At 38.2% G+C, this 14,678-nt stretch overlaps 1 protein-coding gene across 1 annotated transcript in view; it reads left to right on the top strand.

Moving 5' to 3' along the window:
- The window catches only part of Malrd1 (MAM and LDL receptor class A domain containing 1), a 639,509-nt gene that overhangs the window by 64,700 nt on the left and 560,131 nt on the right, over nucleotides 1–14,678 (top strand). The window contains exon 6 of the mRNA XM_028764924.1: nucleotides 7,868–8,014. Within this exon, the coding sequence (XP_028620757.1) occupies nucleotides 7,868–8,014 (147 nt within the window). The remainder of the gene's footprint in view (nucleotides 1–7,867; nucleotides 8,015–14,678) is intronic.

Here is a 14,678-nt window from a genome sequence, read left to right as displayed (position 1 = left end):
TTTCTTTTTTCTTTCTCTCTCTTTCTTTCTTTCTTTCTTTCTTTCTTTCTTTCTTTCTTTCTTTCTTTCTTTTATTTATTTTCATTAGTAACTTTTTAAAAAAAATGTTAATCAAAGGCTTTATAAGTTTGGTAATTCTCAATAACAAGATGCCCATACAATCAGAAGTGTAATCCAATACCCAGCTTAGATATACCAACTACCTTTGACTGGCAGAGACATGTGAACATCCGTGTCCATGTTCCTCACCCCCACCCCGTCTCCTAGCTCCTCCTCTCCTTACTCCTACTCTTCCTCTCCTTACTCCTCCCACCTTAGCTCCTCCTATATATCACCCTTCCTGTTAAAATTTAAAAAAAAAAACCTTTTCTCTTAAAACACAATTAGAGCATAAATATACCAATTTGGATCAGTAAGGTACAAGATAGATCTAATACTCAGTCCATCATTTTGTTGACTAAACACAATCTCTGCCATCTCTCCTAACTAAAAGATTTAGTTCTAAACCTGTTTTTTTTTCTTGGATTTAGAATGAATGTCAGCTGAAAACCATCCTCTCAGATATTTTCTCTCAAAGTAAATATCCAGGATTGGATATGAGACTATAAGTATTCAACCCCATCAGAAATCCAGAATGAATGAATTAACTGAAGTTATGGGAAGCACAAAGTATAGCTTCTAAAACTTAGTCAATTTATAGAGACCACTGAACATCTGGACAGTTCCTATACTGCAAGACATTGGAGCATCTTATCTTCAGCCTTCTGGCCCAGGATCATCTGACAGACCTAGTGATGCAGATTTATTAAGGGCTGATTACTCTGTCTTGGCAGATATAATCAGTCGACTATTCTGCAAGTGTGACCTTTTCTGGACAGTGATTTGTCTGTAAATGAAAAGAGGCAATTCTTGCCTAGTGGCTGTCTCACCACAACTAAAGTAACTCCAAAGATGCTCAATTTCTTCTTAGAATCCAAGACAGGGAAGCTGTCAGGAGCAGACAGTTCTCTAATCAAAATGAACATTAATACAGAAATGTTTGTAACATCAGTTCTGTGGACTTCTGATGTTTTGAAAACCAACTATCCATGTAAGGCAATCTGGACTGTTCTCTGTTAACTCCTCTCAGCTATTTTTAAATAAAATATAGAAAACACCCTAACAATAAACTCAGAGCCATGAATTTGCTATAGGCCCTTAACTCACAGGCTAACCATCTCAAATCAGTTTTTAAAAAAGTCAAAGAAAGAATGGGTCTAAGCCTTGTATTCCTAAATGTGTTCTATAGGCACAATGCCCATGAGAGTAACAATATTAATCTCACTTTTATATCAATAAGAAACACATACCAATGAATACCTTAGATTTGAAATCAAAGTAAATTTTGTACCATTTAAGAAATTATAACTTCACCTTAATAACAATTATACAGATTTCTACCAAGAGGTTATAGCTATGCAGTAAATCCTAGCCATTCCTCCATGTTCCAACAAAACCACTACTTTTCCCTAGAAAGACAGTCCAATATTAACCACCCCAGTCCCCAAGCCCAGGGAATAGGGGTGCCGACTTTCATTAACTTCTTCAAGCTGATTACAGGTGTTGAGATATTAGAAGAGGGGTGGGAGTAGAGGGGTGGGGGAAGCTAGCTTGATGAGTAGATTCTCTAAGGCTGTGTATTCTGCAATATACAATTCTCAAAACAAATTTTAGTATCAACATAATTTTTTGTTTGAATTCTGGAATCTAGTCTTCTGGCAACCTGCCTCTGTCATGTCTAATCCATATAATTCTGGGAGTTTCTATGAGAGTATGCCCCCACCATCCTCCCATTACCACTTCCCTGCTCTCAAATTCCCCAACACTAGGGAATTAAAACTTTCAGGCACCAAGGCCCTCTACTTCCACTGATGCCTAACAAGGTCACTCTCAACTACCTATACAGGTGGAGCCATGAGTCCCTCCTTTTGTGTTCTTGGGCTGAAGATTTTAGAATGGCTACTCCAGCTTGTTTCTTAGGACCATTTGCTTGAAAAATTGTTTTCCAGCCTTTTACCCTAACGTAGTGTCTGTCTTTGTCCCTGAGGTGGGTTTCCTGTATCCAGAAAAATTCTGGGTCCTGTTTACGTATCCAGTCCATTAGTCTATGTCTTTTTATTGGGGGAATTGAATCCATTGATGTTAAGAGATATTAAGGAACAGTGACTGTTGCTTCATGTTATTTTTGCTATTAGAGGTGGAGTTATGTTTGTGTGGCTATCTTCTTTTGGATTTGTTAGAAGAGGATTACTTTCTTGCTCCTTCTAGGGTATAATTTCCCTCCTTGAATTGGAGCTTTCCCACTATTATCCTTTGTAATGCTGGGTTTGTAGAAAGATATTGTGTAAATTTGGATTTTGTCATGGAATATCTTGATTTCTCCATCTATGGTAATTGAGAGTTTTGCTGGGTATAGTAGCCTGGGCTGGCATTTGTGTTCTCTTAGGGTCTGTATGAAATCTGTCCAGGATCTTCTCACTTTTATAGTATCTGGTGAGAAATCTGGTGTAATTCTGATAGGTCTGCCTTGATATGTTACTTGGCCTTTTTCCCTTACTGCATTTAATATTCTTTCTTTGTTTTGTGCATTTGATGTTTTTGTTATTATGTGATGGGAGGTATTTCTTTTCTGATCTAGTCTATTTGGCATTCTGTAGGCTTCTTGAACGTTTATGGGCATCTCATTCTTTAGGTTAGGAAAGTTTTCTTCTATAATTTTGTTAAAGATACGTAGTGACCCTTTAAGTTGGGAATCTTTACTCTCATCTATACCTATTCTCCTTAGATTTGGTCTTCTCATTGTGTCCTGGATTTTCTGGATGTTTTGTGTTAAGACCTTTTTGCATTTTGCATTTTCTTTGACAGTTGTGTCAATATTTTCTATGGTATCTTCTGCACCTGAGATTCTTTCTTCTATCTCTTGAATTCTGTTGGTGATGCTTGCATCTATGACTCCTGTTCCCCCCCCCCCTTAGGTTTTCTATCTCCAGAGTAGTCTCTCTTTTTGATTTCCTTATTGTTTCTACTTCCATTTTTATATCCTGGATGAATTTGTTCAATTCCTTCACCTGTTTGGTTGTGTTCTCTTGTAATTCTTTAGGGGGTTTTTGTGTTTCCTCTTTAAGGGCTTCTACCTGTTTACCTATGTTCTCAAATTCTTTGAGAGTGTTATTTATGTCCTTCTTAAAGTCCTCTATCATCATCATTAGATGTGATTTTAAATCTGAATCTTGCTTTCCTAGTGATATGGGGAATTCAGGACTTTCTAGTGTGGGAGAACTAGGTTCCAATTATGCCGTGTACCCTGGGTTGCTGATGCTTCTGTTCTTACACTTACCTTTCACCTTCTAGATCTCCTTAGTGCTACCTTCTCTGTCTCTGACTGGAGCCTGTCTTTCCTATTATGTTGGTTGTTTCAGAACTGTTTGCGGTGGGTGTTACTACTGGGGTTAGAGCTAGAGCCCAAGATCTGCTCAGTGCTCGGGTACAGACCAGAAGGAACCAGTGCTCTGGGCCAGGAGTGAATTCCTGGGTCCCAGTGGGTTCCAGTTACTCCCTGTTTGGAGCTGGTGTTGCTATCTCCTTACCTAAGATACTACCCAGGTTAGAGCTCCTGGGAGCTCCACTTCCTCTGGGTTCTGTGAGATTGTGTGCAGAGCTGCTGCCCGGGATCTGCTCAGTCCTCAGGCCCAGACTGGAAGCCCCTACAGAAGATTCTTAAAGGAAAACTTCAACACAAGGAAAGTATCTACACCAAAGGTTAGGGGGACAAAAAAATTAATCATCTTACAGAAAACCCAAAAGGAGAGAATCACAAACACATATAATTCTACCTCAAACAATAAACCTAACAGGAACTAACAATCATATATCTTTAATAGATCTCAACATCAAAGAACTCAATTTCTCAATAAAAGGCATAAGCTAACATACTACATATGCAAGCAGGATCCAGCATTTTGCTGCATTCAAGAAACACACCTCAGTCACTACCTCAGATTAAAAGGCTGGAAAAAGTTTTCCAAGAAAATGCTTCCAAAAGACAAGTGGGAGTTGCCATTTTAATATCCAATAAAGTTGACTTTCAACCAAAAGTTATCAAGTGAGATGGGAAAAGATTCTTCAAATTCATCAATGGAACATCCACCAAGGTGAAATATCAATTTTGAACATCACACCCCAAATGCAAGAGCGCCCACATTAAAAAAGAAACTTAACTAAAGCTCAAAACACAGATTGAACCACACACAATATTAGTGGGAGATTTCAACATCCAACTTTCACCAATGAACAAGTCATTGAAACAGAAACTAAACAGATAGTGAAGCTAATAGAAGTTATGAACCAAATGGATTTAACAGATATATACAGGACACTCACTCTAAAATAAAATAATTTACCTTCTTCTCAGCACCTCATGGTATCTTCTCCAATACTGACAATAAAATCAGTCACAAAACAAGTGTCAGCAGATACAAGAAGATGGAAACAATATCATACATCCTATCAGATCACCACAGAATAAGACTTGACTTCAATAACAACAAAAACAACAGAAAGCCCAAATACCCACAGAAACTGCACAAATTGCTACTCAATGATAACTTGGTGAGGGAGGAAATAAGAAAAGAAATTAGAGACTTTTTAGAATTCAATGAAAATGAATATTCAGCATATATAAACACAAGAAAAACATTATTAATAGGAATATCCAACCTCTAAGTGCCCTCATAAAGAAACTGAAGAGATCCCACACTAGCAGCCAAACAGCACACCTGAAAGCCCTAAAACAAAAAGAAGCAAACAACCCAAAAGGAGTAGATGGCAGAAAATAATAAAACTCATGGTGGAAATCAACCTATTAGAAAGAAAGAGAATGGCACAAAGAATCAAAACAAAAGCTAGTTCTTTGAGAAAATCAACAAGATAAAGCCATAGCCAAACTAACTAAAGGGCACAGAGACACTATCAAATTAACAAAACTCCGAAATGAAAAAGGAGCCATAACAACAGAAATAGAAGAAATTCAAAAAATCATCAGATCCTACTACAAAAGCCTAAACTTAAGAAAACTGGAAAATTTCGATGAAGTGGATGACTTTTTAGACACATACAATTTACCGAAGTTAAATCAAGAGCAGGTAAACTATCTACACAGTCGCATATCCCCTTAGAGAATAGAAAAACTCATTAAAAACCTTCCAACCAAAAAAAGAAAAAAAAAGCCCAGGGTCAGATGACTTTAGTGCAAAATTCTACCAGACTGTCAAAGAAGAGCTAATACCAACACTCTTCAAACTATTCCATACAGTAGAAACAGAAGGGAAAGTACATAATTCATTCTATGAATCCACAGTTACACTGATACCTAAACCACACAAAGACCCACAGTTACACTGATACCTAAACCACACAAAGACCCAACAAAGAAAGAGAACTTCAGATCAATCTTCCTTATGAATATTGATGCAAAAATACTCAATAAAATTTTGGAAAACTGAATCCAAGAACACATCAACATCATCATTCACCACGATCAAGTAGGCTTCATCCCAGGGATACAGGGATGGTTCAATATATGAAAATCCATTAATGTAATCCACTATATAAACAAACTCAAAGAAAAAAAAATCACATGTTTAACTCATTAGGTGTTGAAAAATATTTGTCAAAATACAGTACCTCATCATGTTAAAAGTATTGGTGAGATCATGAGTTCGAGGCTGTTACCTAAACATAATAAAAGCAGTATACAGCAAATTGTCAGCCAATATCAAATTAAATGGAGGAATACCTGAAGCAATTCCACTAAAATCAGGGACAAGACAAGGCTGCTCACTCTCTCCATATCTATTCAATATGGTACTCAAACTTCTAGCTACAGCAATAAGACAACAAAAGGAGATCAAGGGGATACAAATTGAAAACGAAGAAGTCAAGGTATCACTATTTGCAGATGATATAATAGTATACATAAGAGTACCTCAAGAATCTACCAGAGAACTTCTACAGCTGATAAACAATATACAGCAATGTGTCTGAATATAAAATTAACTCATAGAAATCAGTAGCCTTCCTTTATACAAATGATAAACAGCCTGAGAAAGAAAATACTTAAACAACAACCTTCCCAATAGCCACAAATAGTATAAAATATCTTGATGTAACTCTTACCAAGCAGGTGAAAGATCTGAGTGATAAGAACTTCAAATCCCTCAAAAAAGAAATTGAAGAAGACCTCAGAAGATGAATTAATATGGTTAGCATACTAAAAATGGCCATCCTACCATAAGCAATCTACAGATTCAACACAATCCACATCAAGATTCCAACACAGTTCTTCACAGACATGGAAAGAGCAAATCTCAATTTCATGTAGAAAAACAAACAAACAAAAAAACAGGATAGAGAAAATAATTCTTTTTAATTATTAATCATTTTGTTTGGCATTTGATTATTTAAATGACATCCCTCTTCCCAGTTACCCCTCCACAACCCCCCATCACATCCCACCATTCCCCTCCTCTTTAGCTCTATGAGAGTGCTCTTCCATCCAGTCTTCCACTCCTACCTCACTGCTCTAGCCTCCCCCTATGCTAGAGCATCAAGCTTCCATAGGACCAAGGGACTTCTATCCCATTGATGTTGGCTAATGGAAAGACAGAGACTTTAGACAGAGAAAGGCCACTCAAAGAATCCCCCACCTAGGGATCCATCTCATCTGTGGACACCAAACCCCCATCTCCCACCCCCACCCCCCACATACATTATTGCTAATGCCAAGAAGTGCTCACTGACAGGAGCCTGTTATAGCTGTTCCCTGAGAGTTTCTGCCAGCATTTGACCAACACAGATTAAGCTATAGCCAACTATCAGGCTGAGCCTAGCTACCTCAATGAAAGAGATAGGGAAAGGGCTGATGAGCTAAAGGGGCCTGCAACCCCATAGGAGGAAAACCAGTATTAACTAACAGGACCACTTAGACCTCCCAGGGACTAAACCGTCAATCAAGAGTACATGGGTGGATCCATGGCTTCAGCTACATGTATAGCAGAGGATTGCCTTATCTGACATCAATGGGAGGGGAGGTACTTGGTCCTGTAGAGGTTTGTTGTCCAGCAAAGGGGGATGCTGGATGGATGAGGCAGGAGTGTATGGTTGAGTGGTAGAGAACCCTCATAGAGGCAAAGGGGAGAGGGGATGGGATGAGGGGTCTGTGAAGGGGAGACTGGGAATGGGGACAACTTTTGACATGTAAACAAAATAATCAATAATAAAATAAAGTTCAAGTTTGAGGATGAGTAGTAAATAGATGAATTGTTATACTTCCATAAAGTAGTTAAGAAGAAACATGGAACTTTACAACTTATTCTAGTTCTATGATGCAAGAGAAACTAGAAATTTCATTTTAAGACAATGGTTCTTATTAGAGAATATGCAAATTTTATCATATTAAAAGCTTTTGCAAATAGAGTGGCTTAAGTATGCTTGCAGCTGTGTCTGGCAATGTGGGTCCCATACACCCCAGGATAGCTATGATTTTGATCAAAACACAAAATTATTTAATATAGTAAGTGATGTCTTTTTGTAATGTACTTATGTTTTTCTCCATCATGAACTTTGTAGATGAAAGCACCATGTCCCAGTTGTAGAAGGTTGGATAAAGCTGCCTGGATCCAAAGCCTTATTGAATTAAAAGTTTGAGAGAGTAATGTGCACTTGCATTTCTACAAAAGCCTCCTTAGTTTGTTATAACTCACAGTTGTGGTTAAGCAGTCACCCTAGGAAACCGTAATAATCCACCAAGGCTCTTTGCTCTCTTCTCTAGTGTGTCAGACCTGTGGATTTGACCTTGACACCTGTGGCTGGGCAACCAAAGCATCTGCTGGGCAAACTTCTTGGATGTGCACAAAAGCAAGACAGTTCCCTTCACTGGACTCTGTACCTTGGCAGGATCAAAGTGACCACGATGAAGGTATCAAAGAAACTTTAGTGCAGTTTGCATGAGTGTTAGAATCCTGCTATATTATGATTAGCATTAAGTTTTTAAGCCAGGGGTGTTGATAAGCATACATATTAATAAAAGTGCATTATATCATAGATCTCAAAAGTGAAAAACAAAATGTTTTGAACATTGTTAAAGAAAAATTATGATACACTAGCTGTTGACATTTTAATGCTATTATTTTCTTATTATCTGTATGTGTCAGTATATGTAAAGTAAAAGGCAAGCCTTTTAATCCATTTGTTCTTCTTTAGCACTTCAGTACTAGGTTTTCTTATTTTATCCTAGTGTAAGTTACTATGACCTGTGCATGCCTCCCCATTGGAGCTCTTTCTCAGTTATTATTTTCTTTTTTCCTGCCAGCTACTTTGGAAATGTTACTGGATATGTCTTTTAATATATATTCTTAATTAAAAATTTTATTATTGTTGTTTGTAGTGTGGTGTGTGTGTGTGTGTGTGTGTGTGTGTAAATCTGGGTATGCATGTGTACAAGTATGCCAGGGAACGCATGTGAGAATTTTTTTTCCTTCAACCATATAGCTCTGGGAATCAGACAGAAGTTCCCCGGCTTGTGGACACCCTGAAAGCACCTTTAGTTGCTGGTCCATCTCACCAGCCTGATAGCCTTAATTTTAATATGTACATATAAATACTAAATTTATTTAATAAAACCTAAGGTGGGCATTGGAGAAAAGATTCAGTTGTGAAAAACATCTGCTTTCTCAAAAGGAATCTGACTCAGTTCCCAGCCCCAACATGGGTTGCCTCAAAGAAATCTCTACTCCAGCTCTGGGAGACCTGGATCTTCTTTAGCTCTCTGTGGGCAGCTACACACACAAACACACATACAAACATACACACATAAACATATACTAAAATGTTTTATTAAAAAATGAACTTTCTTAGTATTTGTTCTGTCTTCTTTTATGGAAGATAGATTTTTTTTTCATACAGTGTATTGAGATTATGGTTTCCCCTTCCTGTGTGCTCTCAAGTTCCTTCTTACCTCCTCTCTCATCTGGGTCCACCTTTCTGTCTTTCATTAGAAAACAGTCATCTAAGGAATAATAAAATAAAATAAAACTGAAACAAACTAGAATAGGACAAAAACACATAGAAGGAAAATGCAAAATAAAGTCACAAGAAACATGGACACATTCACACACATTCATAGACAGGAACCCCATATAAAAGAAAACAACAGAACAAAATAAAACTGGAAGCATATACACACACGCACACATACACATACATGCACACACACACACACACACACACACACACACACACACACACAATGGCTTTTACACTCTTTCTACCTCCTCTTCTAGAAGTTTCCCTGAGCTTTAAGGGGAATAGTATCATGTAGACTTCCCTTTTAGGGCTGAGTGTCTCACTCTCTGTACACTGGTTTGCTGTGGGTCTCTATGTTTGTTCCCATCTGCAGAGGGAATAAAATCTTTCTGATGATGGCTGAGCAATGTGGTGGTCTATGAGTATAGAAGAATGTCATTAAGGGTCATCCTTTTATCAAAACAGTAGTATTTTTTTTTTCTCTAGGCCTCTGGCCTACAAGATCTCAGGTTCTTGATTACCCAAACAGTACTATCTATAGATTCCATCTCATGGAATGGGCCATAATCAAATCAAATATTAGTTGATTACTCCCACAAGCTTTGTGCTATTTTTGCACCAGTATATTGCAGTAGGACACCATTGTAGACCAAAGGGTTTGTAGCTGGGTTGGAGTTTAATTTTCCCCTTTGGTAGTGTGCAGAGTACCTTTCAGTGTCATGAATATTAGTCTGGAAGGTTGAAGGCTCCAGGTTGGTATCAACTGGACCTCTCTATGTTTAGTAAGTTGTATAGATGTTGTCTTCAACAATAGGGCTTTACTGTCAGTTTGTGCATTGCCACAAATACCTTTGACAACAACCTTGGTCACTTGTGGCTTCCTATGGGGCCCCTTTGCCAAGAACTCAACTAGATATAACTTTTTATTTGGTGACAAGAGATGTTCAGTTGGGGTTCTGACTCCCCTGTTACTTGGCAATTTCATTTAGGTTGACTTTATATATGTATATATTAAAAAGTGTCTCCTGTTTTGTATAAGTTTTCGTGTGCTCCTTCATGGGCCTTAGTTTTAGCTGTCCCTCCATATATTTCCTCCCTTGCCCACTTCTCTCCTCCTCAGTTGATCCTCCCATTCCAGTTACAACCTACCTCAGCCATTCATCTTCTTAACTATGAGAAAGGTCTTGAGAATTTCATCTACTCTGTAATGCTTATTTATCTTTGAGCTGTAGGTTAAACTCTTATGAAGATTTTTAGGTCCATATCTTATGAAGATCATAATGGATATTTTATCATTTGCTTTCCTCACCTTATTTGTGTATTTTCAGTTTTTGAAATATACATTTTTGTAATGTTGCCTGAAGATCCGGTAGATTTCAGTGGAATTTTAGTAACATTCCTTTTTATCTTCAGTTGTACTGATTTTAGTAAATTTTTTCACCCTTTTGATTGCTTTGGCTAGAGATTTAGCTTTTCCAGTCTTACTTATCTCTTCAAAGATAAATTATATTATGTATGCCAGCTATGGGCATAGTGGCCCATGAGGGTTAGGTGGACTTGTGAACTCCTGTCTTTCATAGGACTTGCGTGGTGTACAAATATCAATTGCTTACCAGTTCAGCAACTTTCTTACTTTGGGTGCCAGAACCCTCTGGTGGTCAAGTTTAGCTTTGCATTCTGTGTACTGGGCAGGTTCAATTTTTCCAAGATTTCTCTATCTGGATTGGCTCATGCTGTGGCAGTGTTTGCTCTCCAAAATATGTTTACAATAGTGGAAGCAATGATAGCACTGGAATTTATACAGATCTAAAAACAGAATGAGCATGTATTCATACATTTCAGACCTACTAAGTATTGATCACCCTCTGAATGGATGACATCATAGGTTACATTCAGACTTTCCAGCCTATATTCATTTCTTCTTCTGAAGCCAGGAGGATAGTTGGCTTTTAATCACTAGGTCTTATATGAAGATAGCACCCAGAGTCATATAACATAAGAGAAAAAAGACTATGTCCACTGTTTATCCATCCACAGGAATCACTGTCTTAGTAAAGCCTGCAACTGTATAAGAATATTGTGAGGACCCTGGCTTCTCCTGTGGCTAGGATTGCCAATAACTTCACCAGGGTTTCCTGGGTTTCATTTTAGATGAAGCTTCTCCTTGCCCCTCCTCTTTCCATGTAGGGAGGTAGAAGGTTTCTGCTAAGTTTATCATGACTTCCTTCCTTCCTTCCTTCCTTCCTTCCTTCCTTCCTTCCTTCCTTCCTTCCTTCCTTCCTGTCTTTTTTCCCTTCTATACTTCAACCCTATCACCATTATCTTTACAAATTTCTGCACATTGAGCTTCTATTTTTGGAAAAGAGTTTTTTTTTTTTTTTTTTTTTTAGAACCACTCTTCTCCTTAGGTATCCCCAAGAAGCAACTTCTTGCCAGCCATAATTCCTAGGAGTTATTTTCAAATCTGAACACTAAATGTTGCAGTTTATTCTTTTCTCAATTTTACAATGTCTGAAGTGATTTTTTCTTTTTCATGTCTATCTTATTTTTCATTTATTTATTTATTTACTTACTTACTGTACATGACCCCCTCCTCTCCTCCCAGCCCCACGCTCACAAGCCCCTTTCCCCATTGCTTTTCCCTCTTCTTCTCGGAGAAGAGAAAGCCCTTGATGGGTATCAACCAGCCCTGGCACATCAAGTCGCAGCAGAACTAAGCACATCCTAGCCCACTGAGACAAGGCAGCCCAGGTATGAGAAGGGGATCCAAAGACAGGCAACAGTGTCAGAGACCATCTCTGCACCAATTGTTAGGGGACCCACATGAAGACCAAACAGCACATATACTACAAAAGTGTAGGGTGCCTAGGTCCTGCTCCTGCATGCTTTTTTGTTAGTGGTTTAGTCTCTGTGAACCCTCATGGGTCCAGGGTAGTTGACTCTATAGATATTCTTGTGGTGTCCTTGACCCCTCCGGCTTCCTCAATTCTTCCCCTAACTCTCCCACAAGACTTTTCAAATTCTATCTGATGTTTTGCTGTGGATGTCTGCATCTGTTTACATCAGCTGCTGGATGAAGCCTCTCAGATGACAGGTATCTGATGGTATGTTTATAGACTCCTGTCTGCAAACATAGTAGAGTATTATTAATAGTGTCAGGGGTTGGCTCTCTCCTATGGGATGTGTATCAAGTTGGGAACAGTCACTAGTTAGCGCTTGGATAATTTGTACTCCATCTTTATCCCTGAATATCTTATAGGCACTGAAAATTTTGGTTTGAAGGTTTTATGAGTGGATTGGTATCCCTCTCTCTCTACTGAAAATCCTGCCTAGCTACAAAAGGTGGCCACCTCAGTCTCCATATCCCTAACTGCTAGCAGTCTCAGCTAGGATCACCCCCATAGATTCTCGGGAGCCTCCCCTATCCTAGATCTCCAGCTAGTCTCAGAGATGTCCCCACCAACTCTATCTCCCAGTCCTTCTTTCCCATTCCCCACACTGGATAACCAAAAAAAGATAATCTTTATTGATAAAATATTTCCTCTCTGACTTTTGTTAGATTTTTTTCAATTTTTTTCTTTAGTTGGAATTTTGTATCTGTAGAGATTTTTTTCTAGTTTTTTTTCTTGGTATTTATACTGCTTTTTGGGGTTATGATCTGTGATTTGGAGATAATCTATTGCAATTGTTTCAAATATTGCTTTAGTTTTTTTTTTTTTTTTGGTTTTCTTCTTACTCTCTTTACTCTCCTTTTCCATACTAACTTATTTTTTGTTTGGGTTTTAGAAGCTCTATGAGCGTGCTCAAGCTCAGCGATTCTTCTCTTAACAGTTTGTAGTCTACTAACAAAGCCTCTACAGACACTCGTGACTTCCGTTTACACTGATTATTGTTCTAGCATTATTACTTTCTTCTTCCTAAATGTTCCAACTCTCTGCCTGTGCTCTCTGTTCTAGTTTGCTACCTGTGCTGTATGAGACACCATGACCCAAAGTAACCTGGGGAGGAAAGGATTCATTTGGATTTCAGTTACAGTCTGTCATCTAGGGAAGGTGGGGCAGGACCAGGTAGTAGCCTGTAGGGAGGAGGAATACTGTTCACATGGCTTGCTGAGATCTCCAACATCAATTATTGATGAAGAAAAAGCCCCATAGACATGCCTCCAGGCAAATCTGATAGAGGCAGTTTCTCAATTGGAAGTACCTCTTCCCAGGTGTATCTAGGTTTATTGTAAGATGACACAAACTAATCAGCACAGTATCTGTTTCTGTTTCTTTTGTTTGCACATCATTTCTAGTTATATTAGATTTCTAGTCTCATCATTCCAAGCTATCCTGACGTAAGTATGTCTGGTTTGGGTATTTGCTTTTTATTTTCAAACTCTTTCTGATCTTTCAGTATGCCTTGTAATGTTTTCCAAATATCAAACTCAAAATATTCATATATATATATATAAAAGAGTTTAAAAGTTGGAGTTACTGAGTTTATCCCACTCATTGTTAGATAGCTTACTATGTGCAGTAGCTGGTCATTTCTGAAGCTAATTTGTTTCAGTACCTTTATTTTACTCTTTGCCTTTGGGATCCTTTGCATATTAGTTTTTAAATAATATAGAGCCATGTAATACCAGTACACAGGAGCTCTGAGGTGGTTGCATGCTATGAGAGCAGGGGAAATATCTACACTTCTATGGTTTGAGTCTCAGTTTTCTATGGAGTTTGTACCTTCACTTTGCAATTTTCAGAGATGCTGACCAGTCTGTTTATGAGGACAGACAGGAAGGCTAGAGAGAGTTAAATCTGTTCTTCCAACACACTGCCAATGTAGAAGGCCAGGAGTGATGGAAGTTGGATGCATCAGAATGATTCAAAGACATTTAAAATGGCTACTATCTATCTTCTCAGTTGCAATGTGTGGCTTTGGTACCTTGGGAGTCTCTGTGTCCATTTCCTCTGCTGTTACAGGAAACAAGCTGGATTCTGACCTCAGCCTTCTGCTATGGCCATTAAGAGTTGTTGCTTTTTAGTTTATGTATAGTTTTCTTGCTACCTTGATGTGAGCACCAAATTCCAAACCCCTTACATGTGGTTCAGAAATCAGAAGTGTTTCAGAAATTGTGTTCAATTAATGTTGGTTTTCTTCTTTATCCCCCTCCAGTCTATCCTCGTTTCCCTCTGTTCTCCACTTGCACATTGCTTAGTGATTTTTGCCATGGCATTGCTTAGCTGTTCAGGACCTCCCTAGAATACTGAGGCAGATTTAAGGCTTCCCTCTTTATGGACATTACTGGTATTTCTGTATCTCTGTGGTAAATCTGTTGTTATGTTTTCTCTGTTTGCTGAGAGCAATAGTTGTAGCCTATAATATGTGGAGCCTCATATGGGATCCCAGTGACCAACAACTAAAACGAAATAGCCCATGCTTGATACACAACTTTTTATTTGATAGTTTATATACTTTTTTAAACAGCTATAGGAATATTTATTAACCTTCAGAGAAATGGTTTCATATATTACTTTTGTAAAATAGATAACAGGAATGTCTTTGTTCTTTGTGTT

The sequence above is a fragment of the Grammomys surdaster genome, unplaced genomic scaffold, assembly GCF_004785775.1.
Source record: "Grammomys surdaster isolate TR1022 unplaced genomic scaffold, NIH_TR_1.0 146, whole genome shotgun sequence".
NCBI lineage: Eukaryota > Metazoa > Chordata > Mammalia > Rodentia > Muridae > Grammomys > Grammomys surdaster.
The sequence above is the reverse complement of the archived record's forward strand: the minus strand, read 5'-3'. Positions and strand labels throughout refer to the sequence as shown.